General features: G+C 43.0%; 1 protein-coding gene across 1 annotated transcript in view; it reads left to right on the forward strand.

Moving 5' to 3' along the window:
* gabra3 (gamma-aminobutyric acid type A receptor subunit alpha3) overlaps positions 1 to 27,431 on the forward strand; it is a gene marked incomplete at both ends in the record, with an annotated part of 220,671 nt that overhangs the window by 72,230 nt on the left and 121,010 nt on the right. The window contains one exon of the mRNA XM_083643203.1: positions 16,058 to 16,179. Within this exon, the coding sequence (XP_083499329.1) occupies positions 16,058 to 16,179 (122 nt within the window). The remainder of the gene's footprint in view (positions 1 to 16,057; positions 16,180 to 27,431) is intronic.

Raw genomic sequence — 27,431 nt, forward strand, 5'->3', positions numbered from 1 at the left:
ATAGATGATCCACACTTGTTCTCCACAGTGCCAATCGTCACGAAAGTATGAGTAATTTGTGGGAGCTTGGAGCTAAGCTGATCCCTGTTTCTGTCCCACCATCTGTCTGTCTCATCCATCTACAGCAGCTTGCCTTCAACTGCCATTTTTCCCAAGTTGCCACTTGCTTCTCTTGGTGCCATGCCTCCTCAGAGCTTTCTGGCTGGGGGAGAGAAAGTGTTTGCTCAATACGCAATAAATCATTTAGTACAAATATTTGTGCTCTGCAACATGACTGAAGGGGATTTCATCAACATGGATTTTCAACTCACTAGATGTTTCAAGGTCCAGGAGCTTGCTGGACAAGGTTAGCCTGGTTTAAACCATCTGATCACGTGAACTCACATTTGTTTCGTTTTGCGTGCGGCACCATCTGGCCTCCAGCCCAGGGCGGACGTTTTCAGAAATTACAAAGTGCCCGGGCCGATCAGGGACCTGCCTCGTAGTTGACATCGTAATCAGCCCCTTTGCGGCTCGAGTATTAACGTCAATGTTCGTTGAGTTTACACAGCCATAAGTGCACTTATTGCAGAAATAGACTCAATAACATCAAGAACAAGGGAGTATACCAGCGGAGTTTCTCAGCGGAAAAGACGTTTTCACCGTTCTTCCAATACAAGTGGATTTGGATTTGACTGGATCCGACTGGATTGACTAAAGGACTGGATTTGGCAACACTGATTGGCTGAAGGACTGGATTTGGCGATGCTGATTGGCTGAAGGAGTTGTCTGTCAAGGCAAGTACTTCCACCTACTGAAATTACTGTGGACTGCTTGGAGTCCAGACGGAACCACAAAACGAAACAGAATGTGAGTTCATGGATCCGGATGGTTTTAACCAGGCTAGGACAAAGTAATTGATCTCATGAAACAAGTAAAATCACTCATTGACCGTAACACACTTTTAAAAGGACAAACTCATACTGTGGACAGTTTTAATTCTGCCATCTTGGTCTAGTGGAGCTTGACTCCTTTCACTCAGCCCAGGAAGCACCTTCATCCACCAGCCGGCACCCAAACAGCTCCTCTCCCTCGCTGCTGCTCACTTCCCTCTAGCCTCCACACCAGCACCCCCTGCCCCCTGACTGGCTTCCTGCCAGGGGGCCTCTGGGTGCCCTGGGAGATCAAGATGCCACCCACTCCCTGGCCAAGTTTGCAATTCTTCATCTGTCAGGCCTGGTCCGATGCATTTGCCTCTGGATGAGGGCCAGTACACACCGGCTGAGCCCACACACACCTTTGTCCCCAGTCTACCAAGCCTGTTCATAATTGGCTTTAAGGACCACTGTGCCTCCATAGGTCCAGTATGACTTTGACCTGTTTTGGGCGACACCGTTGCTCTTAAAGAAGATGTATCCACCCCTCCCGCAAATTACACCTACTTTCACTAACATAATAGGCTCTCTGGTCATGGTGGCAGAGTAGCACTTGCCCTCAGAACTGATTGATAGTATATAGACCATGAAAGGTCACATTTGAATTCATTCTGGCTTTGATTATTCCATTGTGTGTTCTCACAAAAAGGCATATAAGGCAAATCCTGCATTATTGGCCCAATCAAACAACATGATGGGGGCACTGGAGAGCTTGTTTCCGGTTTAGACATTCACAGTGCCCTTTTTGGTCTACCCGTCGGATAGTCCTGCCACAAAGTGTAGCAAAGTGCAGTCCACGTTCACTCACTCACTGTGTGTAGGACTTATACAGTATGGGCGTTCTGGATAGTGTGTTGGTGTAGTGTGCTGTTAACACTGAACACTGTAGCCTTGTCAACAGAACTATTTACATAATCCAGCCAACGTGATTTATTTTGCGTGGTCATGGAGGAAAAGGATAGCATCCACCGTGGATTTCCCTGCATTGTTAACATTAGTTTTAAACTTCTCCGATGACGATGACGTTTTCTTTCACTTTCCAGCAGAGCACAGAGCCATGATGTTTTTTACAGTGTCACTGCCAGAAAAGTGAGAACATGGCCATGTTGAGGTGCTGTCAGTAACGTAGTAAATAACAACTCCAGCACATTGACAGCATGATGTGAAGTGGAAAACAACACAACACTCTACAGTGACTGAACAATGTGATCGAGCCCGGTCCGACCTTGAACGTCATTTCAAATTGTTTGTCCGAGGCGTGTGTCTCTCTCTCTCCCTCTCTGGGTGTGTCTCTGGTGTGAGACGCTGTGTCTCTCTCTCTCCCTCTCTGGGTGTGTCTCTGGTGTGAGACGCTGTGTCTCTCTCTCTCCCTCTCTGGGTGTGTCTCTGGTGTGAGACGCTGTGTCTCTCTCTCTCCCTCTCTGGGTGTGTCTCTGGTGTGAGACGCTGTGTCTCTCTCTCTCCCTCTCTGGGTGTGTCTCTGGTGTGAGACGCTGTGTCTCTCTCTCTCCCTCTCTGGGTGTGTCTCTGGTGTGATACGCTGTGTCTCTCTCTCTCCCTCTCTGGGTGTGTCTCTGGTGTGAGACGCTGTGGCCAAGCAGCAGCCATGTGACTGACGTGAGCCAACATGGTGCTTTTGATTCATGGAGTGACCTTAGGTTGTTGTTTTAGCTTGTAGTTTGCCATGTTAGCTTATTACCATTAAACTATCTGCAGAAGGCCTGTGTCACCAGAATAAATGGCTGGTTAGAGGCAAAAGTGATACACAAAATGACTGACAAATATGGTGATATTGTGGTTTTAGTTAGCTAATATTAGACAACGTTAGCTTGCTTGCTGTTATGGCCTTAGCTGTATTTATACTATATTTTTCTATTTTATTATTATTCATATTCAGATCGGCTTTATTATCCCACCCAGGGAAATTCATTTGGTCTAGTGCTCCAAAAATAAAACATTCAAATCCACAGTAGCAACAACATGGCAAGACAACATAGCAGCATAATCATAATAACACATATTTGATCATATAATGCACAATAACCAAGGGATTTCATCCACCATTCATTGTTCCATCTACATCTTATCTTCTTATATTAAAAATATGAAAAGGGAGCAAGTGGTCAATGTATGTTTGTTTGTTTATTTGTTTCCATTTTTGTGCCGGCCACAGCTATGGCTTTTTTCTGCGATCGGACTGAAACTTTCAGGGGGTGTAAAGAGCATGCGTGCGGGTGACCTGACGGAGCCATATTTTTTTAATTAGGTGTTTGCCCTAATTACCTAATGATGTGATGTCATCATTGATGATGTCATCAGTGATGTCATTCGTGATGATATCATCAGTGATGTCATCCATGGTGATATCATCAGTGATGTCATACTTCCTGGGTGAGGCTATTCACCTTATTCACCACGCCCACTTTTTCTCTCTTCCGCGTTCAACGCAAACGTATTTGTTCTTCCGGTTCAGTGCTAGTTGCCTTCTGTGGCTAATATTAGCCACTAGTTAGTTATGTTATATGGCAGTAAAATGCCACTGAATGACCAAATTGATATAACTTTTAACCATTTCGAGTAACACTGTTTCCATACGGATCACCAGCGTTAGTTTGTTGTTTATAACGTGGCTATATTCATAACGTTTCTATCTCGGATGCGTTATTTCGAATCCCACATAGGTTACGCCAAACCACACATAGGTTACGCCTCGAATCGCACGCAACCTACCGTATGTGGGTTTCAGGACGCAACAGCCTCGACTCCACTAACGTCATCTTAAGAGCACAATATTCCTGGAATGCAAGTTTAACTAAACAGTTACATGTCCTCTGCATTCTACATAAAATTAAGATATTACGGGTTGTTTTATTTTGTATGTTACATACGTATTGGCCAAGATATGTTAGTTTATGGGGGAGTAATTTTGCCACTTTAGGAGCGGAGTGTGCGCGGCCATTTTGCCTGCGGGGTTTTTGGCAAGTCAAAACGGAAATACTATTACGAAATGACGTAATGCGGAAGCGTCCATGTGTGGGCAAAGAATAAGGTGAATATAAGTTCAGTGATGATGTCATTAGGGATGATGTCATCAGTGAAAAGGAGGTGGGAGAGTGATCGGCGTTTACAGAATGTAGGGAAACAGTGGATGGATCCAGAAGGAGGCGGTAAGGCAACATAAAGGATGCCAACTAGGGGTGTCAAAAATAATCGATTATAAGATGCATCGCGATGCGGACGTGCACAATTCTGCATCGATTCACAAATGTCAAAAATCGATTATAAAAAAAAAAAAAAAATGTTTTTGTTTTTTTAATAATCAAATAAAAATATAATGGTAAGTACATGGAGTTGTTTATTTTAATTATGGATCATAATACAATGCAATTCCAAATGCACTTTTATTTTAAAAGTAGCCACACAGTGAGAAAAAAGAAAGTGAGAAAAAAGAATCATGTATTGCGGAAAAAAGTGATGCATCGATTTAAGATGCATTGAGATGCATCAAGGTGCATCGATAATCGTAGTCGAATCGAATCGTAGCCCTCTGAATCGTAATCGAATCGAATCGTGAGGCCAGTGAAGATTCACAGCCCTAATGCCAACTGCCAAAAAACACCACAGAAGAAGAAGAAGTATGCACACAAAGAGATTGACAGAATGTAGGGAAACAGTGGATGGATAAATTCAGAAGGAGGTGGTAATGCAACATAAGGGATGCCAACTGCCATAAAACACCACAGAAGAAGAAGAAGTGATGTTATCAGTCTGAGGATCGCCCCTGTGGCCGAGCTGCGTGTGCGATATGCGGGGCGAGGCCACGCAGGAATCGAGTGCGCAAGATGCTCATAAAATGCTTATAAAAATAGTTTTACTTGGTCAAACCAAGTTTTGGCCAAATGTTAGGGGAATGTTCTATTGTCCTGATTCTAAATATAGCTGAATCGCTTGGTTTGACCAAGTAAAACTATTTTTATAAGCATTTTACAGAATGTAGATGGAAAAATGAATGGTGGATGAAATCCCTTGGTTCGTATGCGGAATGTGGAAGAGGGCATCACAGCACTCTATTCCACACACATGCAACGCCTTAACCGTTAGTGTTCAGTTAGCGCAAGTAACCATTAAATGAACAGCGATGAGCGAGAGAGTTTGTGTGTGTGTGTGCGTGCGAGAGAGAGAGTAAAAAAGTAAGTAAAAGTAAGTAAGTAAAATTTATTTTTATAGCACCTTTCACAGAGCAAGGTCACAAAGTGCTTCACAGTTCACATCATCAAATACAGTTAAAACAATGGATCAACAATGAATCATACAACAATGAATCATACAGAACACACATGCAACACAAGTAATACTGTCGCCAAGCAGTGCAGGTTTCCAACAGCTGCTAAATATTTGTTCTGACTATGGTGTACAGTTTGATGTAAAGTACAATGCTAAAAAGAGTGTCATTATGATCTTCAGGACAAGAGATGATAGGGATCTCTCCTTCCCATCATTTTATCTGTCAGGACATGTGCTGGATGTGTGTAGCAGTACTAAATATCTGGGCCACATCATTGACTCATTGGCTGCCAGCCATTTCTGGAAAACGGATGCTCCCAGTGCCAGCCCTTTCAGAGCGTTTTCAGTGATTTCTCAAGACCCACAGAATATTGTGTGATATTACTATGTAAACACCGAACACGCCCAAAAACGATGAGACTCTCTTGTATCATCAGAAAAAAAGGTTATTTGTATCATTTTCCGTTCTTTAGTTATCAGCAGTATTAGATAGGTTGGTTTCACCAGAAACAGATGTTTCAAACTAGAACTGGAGATAATTAGCCTTTTGTGAAATGAAGCATTTCAAGCACATCACTGACTCTGAAGCTAATATTTTCTGATGTAGTGACACCTCAAATATCTGAACAGTAATTTCCTTCAATAAAACAGCAAAAACAAAGGAATTTTGATGGCAAAATAATATTTTTTAGCTGCAACCAGCAGCGCTGGCCCCTGCGTGCGCAGACCCTACACCTTCTTGCTGGTCTTGATTTACTGCTGGTTGGCATCAGATATTCCAGCTTGTGTTTGCCAATCTGTCCATCGAGCCTGCTGTCTGGGTCGGTGTTGTATGGTGCCCTGCGTGCCCCACCCCCCTCAACTGCAAACTCCTCCTCCGTGGGAGTGTCTCTGGTGGCTCTCTGCTGCACGTTTGCTCTGAACTTTCTGCTGCACGTTTCAAAGTGCGCTGCACCCAGCGTCTATTTTCAGAGCGCTCCGCCGTTTTTGTGCGCCGGCTCCCAGCGCTCCCAGCTGAGAATAATTTAACTTTTCAGAAAGACGCTGGTGTCGGGTGCTCCTTTTCTTGCAACTAATCATATGGAGAAACTATCGCAACAGAGACAGAAAGGCTCAATTGTGGGAGCAGATTGGCTGCTGTTCACAAATAGCTTATACACCTTCAAAATCCCCCATATTTTTACAGGAGATGCATCAGGCTTTGATCCACGTCCCACCGTCAAAAAACGCAATTGCAATGGCAATGGCAATAGCAGCCTACGTTACTATTTGAATTGACGTCTTTAGACGTCAATGGCAGCCAATGAGTTAATGATCATATGAGTGATGACGATGACATGTATAGACAGCGACGTATGTTGTATGCACAAGCAAATATGCTGAGAAAGAAGTTTTATTTCTGCTCTGAAGAGATTAAGATAACCCTGTTCAAAGCCTATTGTACATCGCTTTATACTGCCCCCTTGTGGGTCAAGTTTAAGCAGGCTAGCATTCAGAAACTGCAGGTGGCCTACAATGACTGTATGAGAATACTGCTTGGGAGGCCAAGGTGTTGTAGTGTCAGTGAAATGTTTTGTGGTGTCGGGGTCAATACCTTTCATGCCCTACTGAGAAACCTGACCTATAAATTTATTTGTCGTCTGAATGTTTCTCAGAATATCATAATCTTGCTTCTGACTCAGCCCAGTCTTAGTGCAATTAAGTATCAGTCCAGCACTTGGGCTCATTGGTACAGGCTCTTATTGTAGTATTTTTTGATGTGCTGATGTTAATTGTTTAATTGTTTGATGTTGTGTTGTTGTTTTTTACTGTGTGTTTTTATTGGACCTTGTGTCTGATAATAAAGATTGATTGATTGATTAATACACAGTGATAAACAAGAGGCTAAGCAAAGGCCAAACTGAAGAGATGCGTCTTTAGCTGCTTTTTAAAAATGTCGATGGAGGCAGCACATCTTAAGGCTAGTGGAAGGGCGTTCCACAGATTGGGAGCAACAGACTGAAAAGATCTGTCACCTTTAGTTTTAAGCCTCGAGCGAGGAACAGCTAGTAGGCCCTGGTCCGAAGACCTAAGTGACCTCCTGGTGGAGTAAGGATGTAACAGATGGCTGATATAGGCAGTTGCCTGACCATGCAGGGCTCTAAAAGTGAAAATTAGAACGGAAGGCGAAGGGAGTGATGCATTTGTAAACTGTTACTGAAACGTGACAACCACATTTTGCCGGTAAAATACGTTCTTTCTGGATAGCAGACCTGCAGAAAGCCTGTTAAAATCCTATAGTAGCCATAGATAGCAGCTCGCTTTCCAGTTTCCGCACGCCACCAGAGCCCACAGAGTGCCGTGCTCAGGGTGCTGTGCAGCTTATGTCGTTCGCAGCACCGGGCGGGGCACAGCGGGGCAGGGCATTCATATCTCGGCTTTGGCGGGAGCAAATCGCAGCTAATTTGACACTGCACTAACGGAGGGTCCCAGTAATACACCTGCAAAGGTGAAGTCGATCTGACAAACGGTTCTCCAGATATGTGAAGGAGCCACAACCGTCCCTGAAAATAAAAATAAATAACAGAAAAATGCAGGATTGCAGTTGACATTGGATCTTTGTTATAAAGTGACTCAGATGGAGGCCTGGATAATATTTGGAAGTTCAAGGTGCCAATGAATGAATAAACCTTGAATTTGATACCTTGAATTTGCTTATTATGGAATAATTATACCCTAAACAATAGGCTATTTTCTTGACTGTCATATGTGTGCTGTTAGCAGTGGCACCAGAACGAGTTTGTAATTAGGGGGGGCAAAAGCAGTAAGGGACTCTTGCCAAAAAAAAATACGTTTTTTTGGACGTTTGGATGATTTTTAGCCATATTTAGAGGAATATATAATTTTAAATTAACATTAGGATTATACTGTAGTGATGTCATTATTCAGTATTTTCTCCATTTCTCACTCACTTGGTGACCTGCTGTCCCTTTAGGTTGTTTTACAATTACACTACAACAGACAGCAACACAGGCAGAAACACTGAACTTATTATTATTATTATTATCACTTTGAAACACAGTGCAAAACTTGTCATCTCAACACAAAAATAAAATAAAACTAAGCGTATACTATAGCCTACCATTATAGCAGCAGCCAATGACAACACATTCAAGCCATCCTAAAGTGCATTACTGAGTGCAGTAAGGGTGTGGCATCGTAACAATGAAAAATAAATAAAACGGAACTTAAATTACTGTACTGTAATTAAAGTACTGAGGAAGTGTATCCCAGACACGCAAAACACCCATTTGGTTTAGCTCACAGTTATCAGAGCAACACTGCAGTAAACCCCCACCGGGGTGACCGGTGGAGTCGTGGAGATAAGATGACTGTCTCTGCCTCTGCTGCTAACCGGCTCGCCTCTGCTGCTCTCTCTACTATTGCTGTGGAGCTGTCGGTGACAGAGCAGGGAGGGAGAGACAGCTCCACGGCAATAGTACGTAAGTTGAGTTCTCTCCGGGCCTGTCTGTCTCTCAGGTGTAATAATCCCACAACGATCACGGCTTTAACAATCATCACAGGCTGTGTAAACAGTGTAAAGTGGGCTCTCTGTAACTTGGTCCCCAGAAGAAGTATTAGTAGTAGGCTGCCGCTGCTTGGTCGCAGACGCAAAAACAAGTTTGCTTTGAACATACTTTTTCTTTTTTGGCGGTTCATTCGTCATTTTCCACTCACCTAAAACAAACATGTCACCCAGAGACGAGTGCCTTTCCGCCTCCGAAGAAAGCCGAGCAGCGATTCTTGGCGGGTGGGGGCAGGGCGATTGCGTTGCTCGCTCGCTCTCGGAGCGCTGGCTGCGGATTCTCCTCTTTTTCCCCCACTCTCTCTCATATTTAGGGGGGAAAAAATGTCCCCTTGCCCCCCGCTTCCAGCGCCTATGGCTGTTAGTTTCCAACTAAAAGAAATAACATTTGAAATATCAGACTCAAACTATCAAACTAAAGATCGTATATTATAACTACTTGGTAGCTTAAACTTTACATAAATACTATATCAAGTGCTACTAAGTCTTTTATGCCTTTCATCATTGTTTTTTTAAGGCCATTTTTGTCGCATCCACGGTTCAGCTCTCTTGCCTCAGGTTAACATTGTGCACGATTGGGTGCTTCATTATGTTAATTAGAGTAAAATATAGGCAGACCTTGGACCATGCCTGCAACATTGTGTACTTCCAAGACATGAAGGTGTAGAGAAGCCTGGACATGTTTTGTTTTTCCTTCCTCCTGCCTGTGCAAGTAGTTACTGTACCTTATGAGCCAATCAGCACTCAGCAGTCACTTTAGTAACAAATCAGGTATTGGATGAAAGACCCACTCGGCTGATGAGTCCAATTCACATATGGTCAAGCCTCATAAACTGCCTGAGTATGCTGCTGAGTGACAGATCATGACTATACAATCTAGACCATTTCACAAGTGAAATGGGATCTGTACCCGAAGGTGAGGTACTCAAAATCTACAGCTGTACAGTAGAACGATTGGTCATCCATCTTCTCACAAATGTCAGAGTCTAATAAGACGTGTTGAAATGGCTACTAATACATGATGTGTACCTGTTGTATGCATGCGAAAAATAGGACTTTATATGTCTTTGCAATAACAAAATGGAGGCTCCGCTTGTCGTATGCCTACGACACGCTCCAGTAGTTGCTGCAACAGCTAATGCCTCGACATATCATACTTTGTCACCTGGCAGGATATCTCTCCACACCTACAATATCTCAGTTAGCCACGGTTAACCTGGCAGGATATCTCTCCACAGAAATTCACCGAAAATTCACGAAATGCACACTCAAAATGGATTAAAAACTCACTGGGTGCAGGGCAAGCAAAGAGTTCAGTAAGTCGAGAAAAAGCCAGCACTCCAAATGTCCTTTCATAGGTTCTCAAACCGGGCAGCGGTGAAATCCCTACTTGGCACCGCAAATGATGTGCCAATCAGTGCTTGAAGCTCAAAACAAGAGTGAATACCAACAGAAGAAGAATATTGCAGGGGATTTTGGTAATTTTTTTTGGGGCGCTACCCACACGATTAGCTGTGTTGCTCATTCCCACGAATGCACGATCCTTACAGGTTGTACCTCGTTGTAAAGGTGACTAATCAGGCTTTCCAACAATATAAAATAAAATACCAATTGGTATTATTAAAGGGGAGAAGTAATCGACAGAAATAACGTTTCTGAACTTTTTTTGAGTTTACATATAGCCATGCAATCAACATAAAACAACACACAGGCAAGCAATAATGACCATAAACATGCAGATATTCAGAGCAGCAATAAACCGATAAAATACAAAAGGCGCTAGGTTGACCTTAAAAAGAAAGAAATAATACATTACCAGATTCTTAGTAAAATACTAGTAGATAAACTATACATGCTATACAACTATACAAAGCCATGCAGAGCTGGCTGCCTGGCAACGGCAAGGGACATAGTGGGGCAAGTTAGCTGCAGGGTTAGTGAGTAATACAATGAATAATAATGAAATTACCAATAAGATTAAAAATGCTCACAAGACTGACTTTTTAAACGCCAGGCCTTGAGACTTTTTGTGAAGGTGTGGTAACTGGTGCAGCTTCTTATTTCAGCTGGTAGGGAGTTCCACATATGGGAAGCTCTTACAGAGAAACATGGCTGAAGGAGCTGGACCTGAAAGGGACAATACAGTCCCCTCTCGAGGAGGATCTTGTGTATCTATTGTTAGTTTTCCGTGTAATGAAGCTACTGAGTGGTGGAGAAGCCTTGCCATTTAAGATCTTAAATATTAGACAAGTGCCGGTGTACGTAATTAAATGATCCCAGCTAAGGATGTCATGCTTGCTGAGAATATTGCAGTGATGGTGAGTATTGGGTTTTCTGTCAAGCACTTTGATAGCCTACTTGTACAGGGAGAGAATGGGCTTCAGAATTGTGTCAAATTCAGATAGACTGTCCTATCTCTGCCTTCATCAATGGGCTGTGGACTGGTTTGCTTGAAACAACATGCTGATATTGGAAGAGGTTAGGTTGTGTGTGTGTGTGTGTGTGTGTGTGTGTGTGTGTGTGTGTGTGTGTGTGTGTCTGTGCGTGCGTGTGCAAGCTGCAGTATGACAGGCATATGTTACACACCACATGAGTATCCATCTTATTTGTTTTTCTCAAGTGGATGTGTCATGTGAAGCTTGCTGGCAAATGGTTTTCTTAGAATGGTTTCTTAGAGACTAAAGTTTTCTCATTAATTTTTGAATTCCCCACTGCTGCTGTCAGAGAGGATATGGAGGCTTTGTTTAATATATGATTCATGGTAAGTGAGATATTATCTACTGCAGTATTGCAAGATTCGCAACTATTGCAAAGTCCTATAGCCATTTCTAGTTTTCTTGTGTGTTTTTGCGCCACCCCGCCACACCTTGATACAGTATATGAGGGGAAATGTGTGTGTATTTATTTATTTGTTTATTTATTCATGTATTTTTATTTTATTTTTATAGCAGCTGTTTTGGATTTGTGTTAAAAATATTACTACAAAAGGTAGTAGGCCTACATTTGCGCATTTCTTGCAAATGTAGTTACTTATTACTTATTACTAATTTAAAAAGTAATACAATTACTTTACGTAATTAGTTACGTTACTCGTTACATTTTTTCCCCGAACGGTAAACATACAAGACAAACAGGCTCAGACACAGGAAAACAAGTAATAATAATAAAAAGTAAAATAAAAATAAAAAACAATAATATAAAAACAAAAACAAAAAAACATCTTTGACATTTAACATTGTGACGTGGAGCTACCCGCCACATAAGGTGCTTATGTGCTTGTAAGAGATATTGCGTATGGGATCTTATACAAGGGGTCTGTGAGAAATCAGCTGGGCAAGCCGTCAATTACCCCCAACCTCAGTCACTAGTCATTCTTAACCTCGTCAAAGTAGGTTAAAAACGGGTCCCAGATAGTTGAGAACTTTCCAAATGAGTTTGTTCTCAGGAACCGGAGTCTTTCCATCTGTATTACAGAGACCATGTCCATTAGCCACACCTGGAAAGAAGGTAAAGAGGAGGACTTCCATTCCTTCAAAATAAGTCTTAACGTTACTCGTTACATTACTACAGTATATTACTTTCGCTATGCCCCCTTCGGAAAAAGTGACATACAACTTGTTTAGCCAGCTCCTTTTAGAACTGAATCCACTTTATCGGAACAATAATTACTGTAAGAAGTCAAGAATCAGCCTAACTGCATACTTTTTATTTATTTGCCTATACTTACTGTATGACAAAAAACGAATCGCGTTCTGGCAACACAGTAGTAGCCAGACCTATCTCCACACTTTGTTTTAGCGCTGTGCCCTTGTTTGAGAAAGTAATGCAGTAACTTGAAGTTACTTGGATTAGTAATTACTTTTTTGGAAATTGTAATCCCTTACATTACTAGTTTCCTGGGAAAGTAGTCTCGCAGTAGCCAGCCATAGATAAATATCTACGTCTAGGGCACAACAAAATGCGTGACAGACATATCAATTGGCCAACCACAGACCTCCTTATTTATGTGACGTAACTCGTGGGGTGGTACATTTTGAATGATGCACCGCCAATGCATGTGTACAGCCGGACTTCCGCTACAGCCCAACCAATCAGAGGCTTGCCGCAACTTTTCTTGCAGCAAAACCCGGAAATGCTGAGTTGTGATTCAGACCCTCTGTAGTGGAGGGTCAGACCACGTGAGACTACCGGGAAAGTAATACAATTACAGTAGCATATTAGTTTATTTCACTGCCCAACATTGAACATGACAATATATTATATAATGTTGTACACTCCACATCTGTCTTTAGAAAATATGTTGACTGTTTGACAGCCAGAAGATGCCAACCTATGCCCCATTCACTAAGGTTCAAGTATTGATCGGCAAATTTAGAAAGGTGATTATACTTTGCTGGAATTAATTCAAAGTTATTCCTTGAAAACGTGTCAACATCCCAGGCAATAACAATTGAGCTTTCACACAAATGGTTGTATAAATGAATGTTAATTAGTGTTGGGACAGCAGGATGGCCTAATGATTAAAGAGGCTACCACCCCCTCTCCCATTCTCACAACCATCCAACCCACACACACACACACACACACACACACACACACACACACACACACACACACACACACACACACACACACACACACACACACACACACACACACACACTCTCTCTCTCTCTCTCTCTCTCTCTCTCTCTCTCTCTCTCTCTCTCTTTTCCTGTCTCTCTCAACAGTCAGTGCATGCACTTCCTCCTTACCTGAAATAACACTAGATGGTGTCTTTCTATTTTGCGCCTCATACATCTTTTTAATAGCACTGTACATCATGCAGACCATTACAGGAGGAGGAAGCGAGCCTTGGGACATGAGGGAGCACTGAGCAGCCATGCTTAATTGATATTTATTTATCGCCCACAGAGTACATCCATTCAGAGATAATGACCGCTTTGGCAAACTGACGGGGCTAGAGCCATTTGCAAAGATACCTCAGAATTATGATGAGCTTCCAACTGGGAGTGTGCAGGAATGTCGTTATTAACTCATTGAGTGCCAAGGACGAGTATAGTCGTCAAAGCGAATAGTAACGTAGAGTGCCAAAGACGACTAAAGTCGTCAATTGCGTTTTTTGACGGTGGGACGTGGATCAAAGCCTCGTGCATCTCCTGTAAAAATATTGTAGCTATTGAAGGTGTATAACCTATTTTACGGACCCATTAGGTGGCGACAGTGCTCTCCAGATTAGAGAAAGTTGAGGAAAAAAAGCAGAAAAAGCCCCGTGATGAAAGAGAAACCGATGCATGAGCCAGAGCGGCACAGATTGCTCTGGCTGCCTGGAGCCAACGTTAGCTGCGAACAGCAGTCAATCCGCTCCCACAAATGTCTCTGTCTCTGCTGCATAGTTTCTCCACATGATTAGCCGGCAGAAAATAAAACCAAAGCCAAACCATTCTCATGAGAATGGTTTGGCTTTTCAGTGTCACGCTGGGAGCCGGCGCACAAGGCTGAGCGCTCGGAAAATAGACTGGGTGCAGCGCACTTTGAAACGCGCAGCAGAAAGCCTATAATCGGACGCAGCTTCATCCCAGCTCACAACCGAAACCCCAGAAACACAGACGGACGCGAGCCCCATCCAGACTCCCCCGACGAGCGGCCGCCATCCGAACGTGGATCCGTAAGGCAGCAGAGCCTGCCATAGCAGGCAGCAGAGACTCGCCTGACACACGCAGCAGCCAGCACAGCGAGCAGAGCCACCAGAGACACTCCCACGGAGGAGGAGTTTGGAGTTGAGGGGGGTGTGGGTGCTGTTTATTGAAGGAAATTACTGTTCAGATGTTTCAGGTCAGAAAATATTAGCTTCAGAGTCAGTGAATGTGCTTGAAATGCTTCATTTCACAAAAGGCTGAATATCTCAGCTTCTAATTTGAAACGCCTGTTTTTGTTGAAAACAACCTATATTCTCCGGCTCATAACTAAAGAACGGAAAATGGTATCAATAAACTTGTTTTTGCTGATGATACAATAGAGTCTCCTTGTTCTTTGTGCGTGTTCGGTGTTTACATAGTAATATCACACAATATTCTGTGGGCCTCGAGAAATCACTGAAAACGCTCTGAAACTCTGGCACTGGGAGCGTCCGTTCTCCAAAAGTGGCTGGCACTCAATGAGTTAAATTCTTTCTCAAACTGATAAAAAAATTACATTCAAAAATGTTTTGAGTAGTGACCTTTACTCAGGAGATAATATTTTAATGCATGGCGTTGTTGCTTACATGGACTCTAATGTTGAATTATTATTATTATTATTATAGGATAGACTAAGAAGGCCATTTTAGGGGGTCGAGTAAAAACAGACATATTCTAGACTAGAGCAGAGAATCTAGTGGAAAACCCTCAAGCTCCATCCTTGCCGACCGGTACACGTCTGCGTCTGTGATGGTGTGTCAATAATACTTGGAGTGATTGTTGATGGATATTATACAGTAGGTCAGCTACTATGGGGATCTTGGTTTAATTAAGATATCCTAATTAACTCAGCAGTGTTGGGTCTACAGTATAATGGCCTTTTCATCTCACCACCATCTGTGGGTCCAGTAAATTAATAACCAGTGGCTGATAGCATTTGATGAATTCTGTAACAAAATGCTACCGCGGGTGTATTCAGTATACATTTTGAAAAGAATATCAGAATCACAATAGTAGCCTAAGGCTATACAAACAAGTGGTAGCTAAAGGTTCACTGACTTGAGGGTCTGATGGTGAGGGGGAAAAAGTGGATCAAATTTATAGTATTCAATTATATTCAGATAAATATAGGCCTTAGCCTATATCCAGATAAAATATTGCCTTGGCCATGGTCACAGATTAAAAAGATTCATTCTCTCATATAATTTATTCATACTTCAATAGTGCTACAGTGTTCTTCTGTATATCCCATATGTTCCATTTGCTGTCAAGTTGAGCAAGTTATGAAAATGTGTGTTTTAATGGGCACTATGGCACAATGGTACCATACAGTGGTACCATAATGTATAAATTACAAAAGGATGTAACTTGATAGTCTTGAACATTATGAAAAAGGTTTCGAGCCTCTAGTAAAACAGTTGCAAAGCAAATAGAATGTGTAAAATGGGTATAAAAACCTCTAATATGTAAATTGATTTGATATTAATGCAGACATTTTCAATAACTAATCAGTGCTTTGTTTGGAACAAAAGGTTTAAGCATTTATTTTTAGGCCCTTCACATGTTTTTTGCAGTTATTTTTGACTCCCCCATCCTCTTTCCATTTTCACCTGCAGGGCGGTAACCGGGCACAGAGAGCCGTTGCCTGACGACAGTAAAGACAACATCACCATTTTCACCCGAATCCTAGACAGACTGCTGGACGGATATGACAACAGACTACGCCCCGGGCTGGGAGGTAAGCTACAAACCTCCACACACTGGACCAGGTTTCGGCCTCGACTGTTCACTGTGTGACACTGCTTGAGCTCAAGTGACTTCGAAACAAAACACATCGGCTTATTTTCTGTGTCCAACCTGAACCCATAGGTACAACCCAACACCGGCGTCTCATTGTCCCACACTGTGTGTGATGGGCCTGACGCGCTGCAGTGCAACGCTTCCTATGTGTGCTAGGGGCATCACATGATGTGCGTTTAGCACTTTGGCCATAGATCATTGGGCTAAGATAAGTGAAATAACCTATACACATTACAGTAAAATGAATCGTGTATATATCCTCTTAACACATTATAAGGGCATTGTAGTCATGAAAATCGAGAAAATGGCAATCACCGGATGTAATCCATTTTGAATTTGGCATAACTGTATGTAGAGAGAGAGAGAGATGCTTAGCCAGGGCTATTCAACTAAATTGTTCAGAGGGCCACATTGTCAGAAACCTAAGGGGCCGGACCGTTCCCCGAGCTATTAATTCCATTATATGTACACTTGACACAACGCGCCACCACAATTTTCAAAACTTGTATTTCACTACATTGCAAAAGTAGCTTAATTTTAATTTAAAAGTGCTTAATTTCTGTGCAACAAAAGCTGTGTTAAAGCCCCAAAAGTAAACACATTTGAAACAAATCTAAGTATTCTACAACACGTCAGCCATTTGAAATATAATTTGGTCAATTCTGACCTCTCTTAGCTACACCACAGCATTGTAAACATTTATAGTGCATCAGGAAAGGAAAACAACTGTAAACATTCTTTCTTGTTTAGAACCTAGCTAGCTGCAGCACACATCTCCTGAAAAACCATTTATAATGCATCTTTCTTGATTAGCTACATCACAGCGCCATCTACTGAAAAACATTAATATTGCACCTTTCTTGTGGCTACATCACAGCATCTCCTGAAAAACATTTATAGTGGATTTGCCTTGTTTAGTTCACTTTAGCTAGATCACATCTGGAAAACAACCAGTCGGGTGTAATAAGTAAATGAGGTTTAATTGGGTTTTTTTTTTTTTTTTTTACAAAACAAAATATATATTTTTTTTTAGAACTCATCCGCGACGGACTTGATTGGCAGGCCGGATTCGGCCCGTGGGCCGCCAGTTGAATAGCCCTGACCTATACAGTGTATTTCTCTTGTTTCAAATCAGTCACGCATCATTATACAACAGCAGGGCTAGACCTGAGTAAATTGGTCACTAGTTGTTTTTCCAGCTGATTTAGTTGAATTAACTGTTGTGGCAAAGGCAGCACATCTGGCTTGTTCACACAACCACTAGCTGCTTCCCCAGACAGACTGGCAGAGTTGAGAACAGGGTTACTTTATTCTGTCACTACTGATAATAATTGCATTAGTGTTGCTAGGCCCTTAGATAACTATTTTACAATTGTAGTATTTATTGTATAGCTTACATAGCTTAGCCTTTAGCTAGGCAGTTAGTTTGTGCAGTTCTGAAAATGTGCCCTCCCAGACCCTGGGGTTGAAGTCTCTGCTCCTCAATTGTGCCCTAATGGCAAATATGCACACATTATGACAAGTACCTGGGAGTGTACAGTCACAATAAACTGGACTGGGCTAAGAAGCTCTCTACATTCTGAGGAGGCTGAGGTCCTTCAACATCTGTCAGGCAATGCTGATGAGAATGCACATTATTTTTTATAAATGTCTCTATTATTATTGTTGTTACAGTATATTGTAGTATAAAGCACGTTTCACATATTTTGTATTTTTATTTTCTTATTTCTATTTTTCTTATAATTTCTCTATGCTTATATATATTTCTCTTCTAGAACTGTGAGCCACTGCAATGAAACCCAATTTCCCCCTCGGGGATCAATAAAGTATTTCTGATTCTGATGTCAATGGAAATCCCTCTAATTGATCCTATGCCATCCAAATATTTCGCCCCTATAAGAGTAATGAAATGCTGACCAGCAAGCCCACACACCCAAACAGGCCTTGCCCTGTCTCAGCCACCTCGGCTGGAATGGTCATGTCTGCTCTCGTGCCTCTGGTGCAGCCATGAGCCTGGCTACCAGCCAGGCTGCAGAGCCAACAAGGCCGGCTGACCTGGGCTCCAGGGCGGCTGCCCCCGGCTCCAGGGCGGTGACCAGGAAGTGGCACCAGGCACAAGGTTGCTTACATCTGCAAGGGCAAGGGCACTCATGCTCAGGTCCTTCATGGTGCATTGACTTCACATACAGTACATGGTGAAGCCAAGTGGGCTTTTCCACCAGGCCCTAGAGAGGCTGTCCAGTCTGTCTCTCACACTACAGATATTTTGTAGGTGACCGACTGAATGACATTTTCTACAGTTCTCTCTCAGGATAAAAGGAGGACTGACTTTTAGCTCTTGTTTTGCTGATGGTTCAGTTTGCATTAGTAAAGGGCCATTACTGACGCTAATTGAACAATGTTTTCCCCACTGATGGCGCTTTTTTAGATGTTAGAGCTCGAGCACAGCTTCTCCATGCCATCAAAATACCACATTAATTGTCAGTGGAATATTATTATATCACTTTAGACTTTTGGTTCTTGTGTTTTTAGCTTTGGAAGAGCGCTGTTCACAGGATTCCCATGTGGAAAATATGAAAATATATTTGAGCAACAGTCAACGCCAGTTAAAATCTTTCTACATAAACTGACAAAGACAATTAGGGCAGGTTGATTATAGACAAAAACAAACCAAAAAGTACTGTGATATTGATTTCACTAATCTTCAAATTGCAAGAGTTGCAGTTATTTAATGATCCAGTGAAATGGATTGTTCCTACTGTGAAAACCATAGCAAACCAAGGCAAATTGTTGCCTTGGTGGCTAGTTGCCTTTCTCCTTTCTTTTCACACTGTCCTTGGCAGTTTGACATACTGCAGCAATTTTAAACCAATTTTCCTTTTGAATTCAAAGGAAGCTGCCTTCCGTATGAGGTCCTCGACCTGTCGCCTTGATGTTATTCCCACAAAGTTCTTTAAAGATGTTTTTGACACTGTTCTAGTAATTTATTTATTGTAAATAGTTCTCTGGCCATTAGTGCATTGCCCTCTACTTTCAAGCATGCAAAAGTTCAAGCCCTGCTGAACAAAGCTAGTCTAGATGTAGTCTTAACTACTACGGTGGCTGCCTGGTGACATCAAGATGTTTTTATTATTGCTTATTATATTTATTATAACTAAGTCGTGGCCACGACTTACTAATGCGTGGTAACGAGATATTAATTATCTCGTGGCCACGCATTAGTTTCAATCATGAGAGACCGGTCGGTAAGAGACTTTATTTAGCAAGTGGCGTGCATGGCAAGTACTTTGGCGTATGACTCCATTGTAAGATGGCGCTCCTCTTTAGGCGAGAGGGTGGCATCTATTTGGGCTAGAGAGAATCCCCCCCCGGGATTCTCCAGGAGTCAAGACTCGTTGGTGGTGGACTGGGGAGGTGGGTGGGGTGAAATGACGGCTTCAGAGGATGGTTTCAGGGGGTATGAACAGCCGCGATGCCAGCTGCAGCTATGATCCGCCAGAGTCGGGGGTGACGTAGAACCCTTGCTATACTGTATATACTAGGGAGGACTGACGTCATGAACTGAGGACAACTGATGTCATGCCTGACGTCACGCTTGGGCTTGACTGACGTCACGGGCTGATCAGGTAATACAGATATGACGGCCTCTCTCTCAGCTTGAAATTTGGTATGGAAACATCACTTCAATCATGAGAGATCGGTCAGTAAGGTTTAACAAGAGACTTTATTTAGCAAGTGGCGTGCATGGCAAGTACTTTGGCGTATGACTCCATTGTAAGATGGCGCTCCTCTTTAGGCGAGAGGGCGGCATCTATTTGGGCTAGAGAGAATCCCCTAAAAGGAAGATCTAATTTCCAGAAGTTAATTGGCCCTTAACTTGGCGTCTTACAGCGACTCCAACAGCTTCCCAACTTTGCCTGGCCTTCAGCCTTGGTGACTTAGTGACTTATGGCGTCTTACGGCGACTCACGGCTGGTGTTTCCCGACATGGCCTGGCCTTCGCCTTGGTGATTTAGTGACTTAACTTGGCGCTTCCGGACGTGGGTGACTTAGGGGTTTATACGGTGACTTAGTGACTTACGGCGTCTTACAGCAACTCACGGCTGGCGCTTCCCGACTTGGCCTGGGTGACTTAGTGACTTAACTTGGTGCTTCCGGACTTGGATGACTTAGGGGTTTGTACAGTGAACCGAATTGTACGATGAGGAGTCCGGAATCCGAATCCGGATCCGGATCTCCCCGCCCCAAAAGGTACGGTGGGGATGACTTAGGTGTTTATGTAAGAGATAATGTATATTGAGGCGGTGATTACGGGGGAAATAATGACCGACAGGTGGATTGAGCCCGACGCGTAGTGGAGGGCTTAATCGTTCACCTGAAGGTCATTATTTCCCAGTAATCACCGCCTCAATATACATTATCCCGCTTAGAACACGGCCTACAACTAAATCATTCAATAATCTGACAAAAATAATTATTCAAATATATTTTTTAATAGCGTTTTCAACGACAAAGCGGTTTCATTCGTAATTGGCACACAAGACACCACAGCTGCAACTGGTTGGCCTAATTAGTAGTGGCTTGCTGACAAAAGGCTCTTATCAACTGATTAATCCAGGTGTGGCAGAGCAGCGGTCGGTTGTCGAGAAATAATGACCGGTGAATATTGTTGATTGACCAATCAGAATCGAGTATTCAAGAGAGCCGTGTTCTAAACAGAGATGACTTAGGGGTTTATACGATGGAGATGACTTAGGGCAGGGATACTCAACTTGCTTTGCCCGGGGGCCACTTTCGTGAAATGATAGAAGGCCAGGGGCCAGTTAATAAACAAACAATATACATTTTTCTGTAGCGGATTGTAGGTTTTTGGGGTGTCAGCCGGAGTTTATTCTGACAATGTTGTGCACACCGGATAGTTAGTTAGGTTAAGTTAGTTAAGTACATATACATAAGTGCCTGGGTAGCAAGCAGACGGCAGTATTTGACAATTTAGCAGCTAAATTATAGATTATTGAAAGATATTCCATATTCCAGACTGAAATGCTATAACAGAAGTGGAGTATTGGCCAGAGTGACATGAACATTTGGACACTTATTCAGTGGGTATCTTTTTTTTTTTTTCAACAATTCCATTTGGCCCGCGGGCCGCAAGTTGAGTATCACTGACCTAGGGTTTATACAGTGGGGATGACTTAGGGGTTTATACAGTGGAGATGACTTGAGGGTTTATACGATGGAGATGACTTAGGGTTTATACAGTGGAGGTGACTTAGGGGTTTATATCAGAGATACTCAACTTGCTTTGCCCGGGGGCCACTTTCGTGAAATGATAGAAGGCCAGGGGCCAGTTAATAAACAATCAATATACATTTTTCTGTAGCGGATTGTTTTTGGGGTGTCAGCCGGAGTATAGTCTGACAATGTTGTGCACACCGGATAGTTAGTTAGGTTAAGTACATACATAAGTGCCTGGGTAGCGAGCAAACGGCGGTATTTGACAATTTAGCAGCTAAATCATAGATTATTAAAAGATATTCCATATTCCAGACTGAAATGTATTGGGCAGGAGTATTGGCCAGAATGACATGAACATTTGGACACTTATTCAGCGGGTATCTTGCATGTTGCGTTCAGGTGCACTGTAAAAAAAAAAAAAAAAAAAATTCTTTGCAATTCCATCGCGGGCCAAACAGGGGGCGCCCGCGGGCCGCATGTGGCCCGCAGGCCGCCAGTTGAGTATCACTGGTTTATATGGTGGAGACGACTTAAAGGTTTATACGGTGGAGATGACTTAGGGGTTTTATACCGTGGAAATGGCTAAGGGGTTTATACGGTGGAGATGACTTAGGGGTTTTTACACAGTGAAGATGACTTAAAGCAGGACTAAACCCCCCAGATTTCCTGCAAAACGGCACTCCACTCGATCCGAAAACCCCGCAGGCAAGATGGCCGCCCACACTCCCCTCCTAAGCTGGCAGAATTACTCCCCCATAAACTAACATATCTTGGTCAATAAGTATGTAACATACAAAATAAAACAACCCGTAATATCTTAATTTTATGTAGAATGCAGAGGACATGTAACTGTTTAGTTAAACTTGCATTCCAGGAATATTGTGCTCTAAAGATGACGTTAGTGGCTCGAGACTGTTTCGTCCTGAAACCCACACGTTTTGCGCCAGCGTAACCTATGTGGGATTCGAAATAACGCATCCGAGATAGAAGACGTTATGAATATAGCCACGTTATAAACGACAAACTAACGCTGGTGATCCGTATGGAAACAGTGTTAGTCGAAATGGTTAAAAGTTATATCAATTTGGTCATTCAGTGGCATTTTACTGACATATAACAGAACTAACTAGCGGCTAATATTAGCCACAGTAGGCATTACCCATAGATGCACTGGTCTTAACACATTGAGTGCCACAGCGCTTCAGTAAAATTGTCTGGAGCCTGTGCCAGATTCACTTCCATTCAGTTGAAAACAGCTATAGAATTTTTTCTATTAGGGCTATATGAACAGGGCTGGACTCTAATGAAACATTGGACACTCCTGCTTCTTTCAAAGAAGAAATTTTGTTTCTAGACAGTTCCATTATGAAATGACAGCCTCTGAAAGAAGAGCACTTTCAAGGGTTTTCTGCTGTCTTTTTTTACTTTTCAAGATAAAGTCACTTTTATGAATACTTTTTGCACTCTAATTTCAAGCACATTCACTGACTCTAGCTACTATTTTCTGATGTAGTGACATGGTGTAGTTCTGTGCAGCCTGCGTGCCCCACCCCCCTCTCCCCCCCCCCCCCTGAGCTGCGGGCTCCTCCCCACACGCACACAGTCTGTTTTCGCAGCCTCCATTTGCCCCGGGCGGATCCCAGCGCAACAAGGAAATGGCAAACGGGACTGAAGGAAAAGGTTTGGCCGTTCGGCTTCGGGTGCTGCCTTTCTGGCAGGGAATCGTGTGGAGAAACTATATGCAGACAGATAGACAGAAGCAGAAGAGCTCAGTTGTGGGCGCGGATCGCAGCCAACTGTCAGCTACAGACAGAGCAATCTATATGGCTCTGGCTGCAGCATGCATCGGTTTCGCTTTGATCACGGCTTTCTCCGCTTTCTCCTGCACAAAGTAAAGGATCTGAGGTGGGTGGCGCAGCTCCCGTGTAGATGTTTAAGGTGGCGCCGTGTGATCCCTTGAAGGGATTCATGCTCACTGGCTGGGTACGACCTTAAACAGCAGAATTATGGAATAATATGAATTATGATTTTAGGACGTCCACAGACGTCCTTGGCACTTCTCGTTACTTTTTTTTAGGACGTCCACAGACGTCCTTGGCACTCAATGTGTTAAAGGGCTCGCACCGCGTGAACTACAGTAATAATCAATGGGGGAAAAAACAAATTTTCACATGAGTGGGGCACGTGCTAAACCCACCGTGACGTCAGGATGTACCAAATATCCCATTCATTTTAGGGCACAAAAAAAAGCAGTGTTCAACCCATAGAGGGAACTTATGCGGCTGAAAATGATACAAATGGTACAATAGTAACAGTTTGGTCTCAAATGTGGAAAGTTTGACCAGAATTCTTCCCACACCACCCCCAAAGTCATATTGGTTAAAAGCTGAAAAAAAGTGTTTTGGGGTTTAGTCCTGCTTTAAGGGTTTATACGGTAGGGATGACTTGGGGCTTTACGCCGAGGAGATGACTTAGAGGTTTATACAGTGGAGATGACTTAGAGGCTTATACGATGGAGATGACTTAGGGTTTACACAATGGAGATCACTTAAGGGTTTATACGGTGGGGATGACTTGGGGCTTTACGCCGAGGAGATCACTTAGAGGTTTATACAGTGGGGATGACCTAGGGGTTTATACGGTGGAGATGACTTAGGGGTTTATACAGTGGAGATGACTTAGAGGCTTATACGATGGAGATGACTTAGGGTTTACACAGTGGAGATGACTTAAGGGTTTTATATGGCGCCTTACCGGGCACTATACTTTACTACTTGGCTTCACTTTTCAACTTGGCGCTTCCTTGGCGCCTCCCCTTAGGGGTTTGTACAGTGGCGATGACTTAAGGGTTTATTCATAGTATTCCCATGATGTCACAAGCATTTTTCTACCAATATGGCGCTATAATACACACAGCTCATTGGCTGTTTTTGTCACTTGATTGTAATCACCTGTTAATTGATTACAATCACCTGTTATTTTCCTACCAAGATGTAGGGCTGGGTATTGGCAAGGATCTCACGATACGATACGTATCACGATACTTGGGTCACGATACGATTGTATCACGATATATTGCGATGCGATACATATTGCGATATTCTACAGAATTTACTCAAAATTAAATAATAGAGCTAAAGATACAACACACTGTATACCACCCAGGTAGTATAATAACATGTACATCACTTTATACTGATAAGTTAGTGGACAAATTTAGTAAAAACTACTGAGTGTTGAGTGTTACTGAACGCATCGATATGGGAAATATCGATACAGTATCGATTGGGGTGGCAATCACCAGATGCAGAGGCCTGGTATGGCATGGCCTGCAAAAAAAAAATATATAATAATAATAATAATATCGCGATACTTGGCGTCCAAGTATCGATACAGTATCGGGAAATAAAATATTGCGATATATTGCTGTATCGATTATATTGCCCAGCCCTACCAAGATGGCCATGTGGTGATGTAACAGAATACTATCAATACGGTGAGGATAACTTAGGGCTTTACGACGAGGAGATGACTTAGGGGTTTATACAGTGGGGATGTTATATTATGAAATTTAAACCTACATTTGCCCGACGACGACGTGTCTTACGGTTTCTTACTTCTGGCACAGTGAAATTCAGAACCACCGGGGCTGAACTTGCCGTTCAAATCGGGGGTGACTTATGGCGCCTTACCGGGCGCTATAATTTCGGGGGCGGGGCACCACCAACGAGAACTTATGACATTGAGGTATCGGGACACTGTCCATTGCCATGCTCACCAATTATGGGAGGAGGGGTCTTTGGGCCGCCGGTATGGCCGCCTGATCCGCTGGATGTAGGCAGAGAAGGTGGATGTAGGCGGAGAAACCCGACTGGCACCCCGTTTGCTGGAGGGAGGGGGAGGACACTCCTTGCGCGGCCGCCGATGTAGCCGTGCCGATCCAGAAGGTCCGCCGGGAGGTTACATGGAGCGTCCGCTTGAAGTGCTGGATGAATCAGGATCTTGCCGTGTGATGACGGGGTGTGATGATGAGGCACAGGTTACATTTCTGGAGAGTCCGCTTGAAGTGCTGGATGAACCAGGATCTCCTCATGTGGTGACGGTGTGCGATGAGGCACAGGGGGGCAGAGGGGTCTGAGCTTGACATAACGTACCATGGACAGGGGGACGTAGGCGACAGCCCTACACGCCGCAGGTTAAAACCATACTGATACGAATGTTGTTGTTGTTGTTGTTGTTGTTTTTATTATTATTTATTTACTTTATTATTATTGTTATTATTTTATTATCATCATAATAATGATTTATAAACAGTATATTATTCTTATTAATAGTATTGTTATTATTGTTATTAATGGGCGTTGATGATAGAAGCCAAACGACTTCATGGAGCATCATCTCGAAGAAAAAATAACTCTCACAACGACGCACAACATAGCAAGGGATTTGGTTGTCGGATGTGGGCTACAGGTAGCCTCTTACCTCTGCCCCTCAGTTAACAGTATAGGATGTGGGCTACAGGTAGCCTCTTACCTCTGCCCCTCAGTTAACAGTATAGGATGTGGGCTACAGGTAGCCTCTTACCTCTGCCCCTCAGTTAACAGTATAGCAAACATTCCCATGATGAGAAGTAGGCTATAAGACCGTTCTGAATGCGAGTTGGATGCCCGCGTGTCAACCGGCTGCAGTCGCTTTTAATAACTTACATTGTTGTCATTGTCAATAGACTGTGATAGTTCAATGCAGTACTTTCGCTTTCAGTCGATAGAACGTTTTTGTTTTTGTTTTGTTTTTTGTTTTCTTTCCCCGGGTGATCACCACTCATTTGCATCATTTTACTCACTTCAACATAATATTTCGCTTTGCCTAAGTCAGTTAAACACGTTCAGGAGTCCCTTTTATGTCCCATTTTTGTCATGTATTGATGGATCAGCAAGGCATTTCAGCAATTTTTCTATCACAAGACCCTCTTCAGAAAATAGGCTATACTTTTAAAAGTTTGACTGACTGCACGTTTCGTCTCTGGCTTGACCTCATTTCGCTTTTTTTTTAAATTCGTGCAGTACTGACCTAGATGGCTTTTCCCCCCTCATGCCCCTGCTGCACTAAACAAGCTTGTTTTTACCACTGACAGGATCAGATTATTCCATCATGACATTATTATAGAGACATATCATTTCCGACGGGAGCTCTGCTTTCTTGGGGCAGCAAGGCACTCTGGGTCTTCAGGTCACTTTGGTAGAGCTAGAACTTAGAAGCTCCCTTTGCCAGAAGTCAGCTGTGGTGGGGCGGAAAGCTGGAATTGAGAGCTGCCATGTTTGTTTGGGGTAACAGATAGCGGCGCTGAATGATTCACAAATATGATGACTTTAGGCTCGACTTGACAAAATCAACAAAGACTTGCAACTCGACTTGGACTTGAACACCAATGAATGACTTGTGACTTGACTTGGACTTGAGCCTTTTGACTTGAAAAGACTTGATACCTTCCACGAAAAGAAAAAAAAGGCAGTCTCTTTATTTCGCGCATAGGATCAGTCCATGCAGAACTCTCAAAGTGAGACGCAGTCATTAGATGCAGGATTGAAACAATTAACACTTCACTTAAAGTCCCTGGAAACCAGAAATATTTTTTTATTATTTAGCATTTTGAGTTCATCACATCACAGGAACCTATGTTAATAAGCCACCAGCCAAATTTGAACGATGATGAATGTCGCAAAGTATATAAATTTAGGTTTGACAGTCATGACAAAAGTCATGAGACATGACTCATGAGTCATGAGTCTTTTCTCCCGCTGACTGTGTGGGCGTGTCCCGTGTGTGTGCGTGCAGGACTGCAGGTCTCCTCCTCCTCCGAGAGAGAGAGCGAGAGAGAGAGAGGGAGGGAAACGGAGAGAGAGAGAGAAGGAAAGAGAGATGGAGTGTGTGTGTGTGTGTGTGTGTGTGTGT

This window comes from Poromitra crassiceps (genome assembly GCF_964638095.1).
Source record: "Poromitra crassiceps genome assembly, chromosome: 1".
NCBI lineage: Eukaryota > Metazoa > Chordata > Actinopteri > Beryciformes > Melamphaidae > Poromitra > Poromitra crassiceps.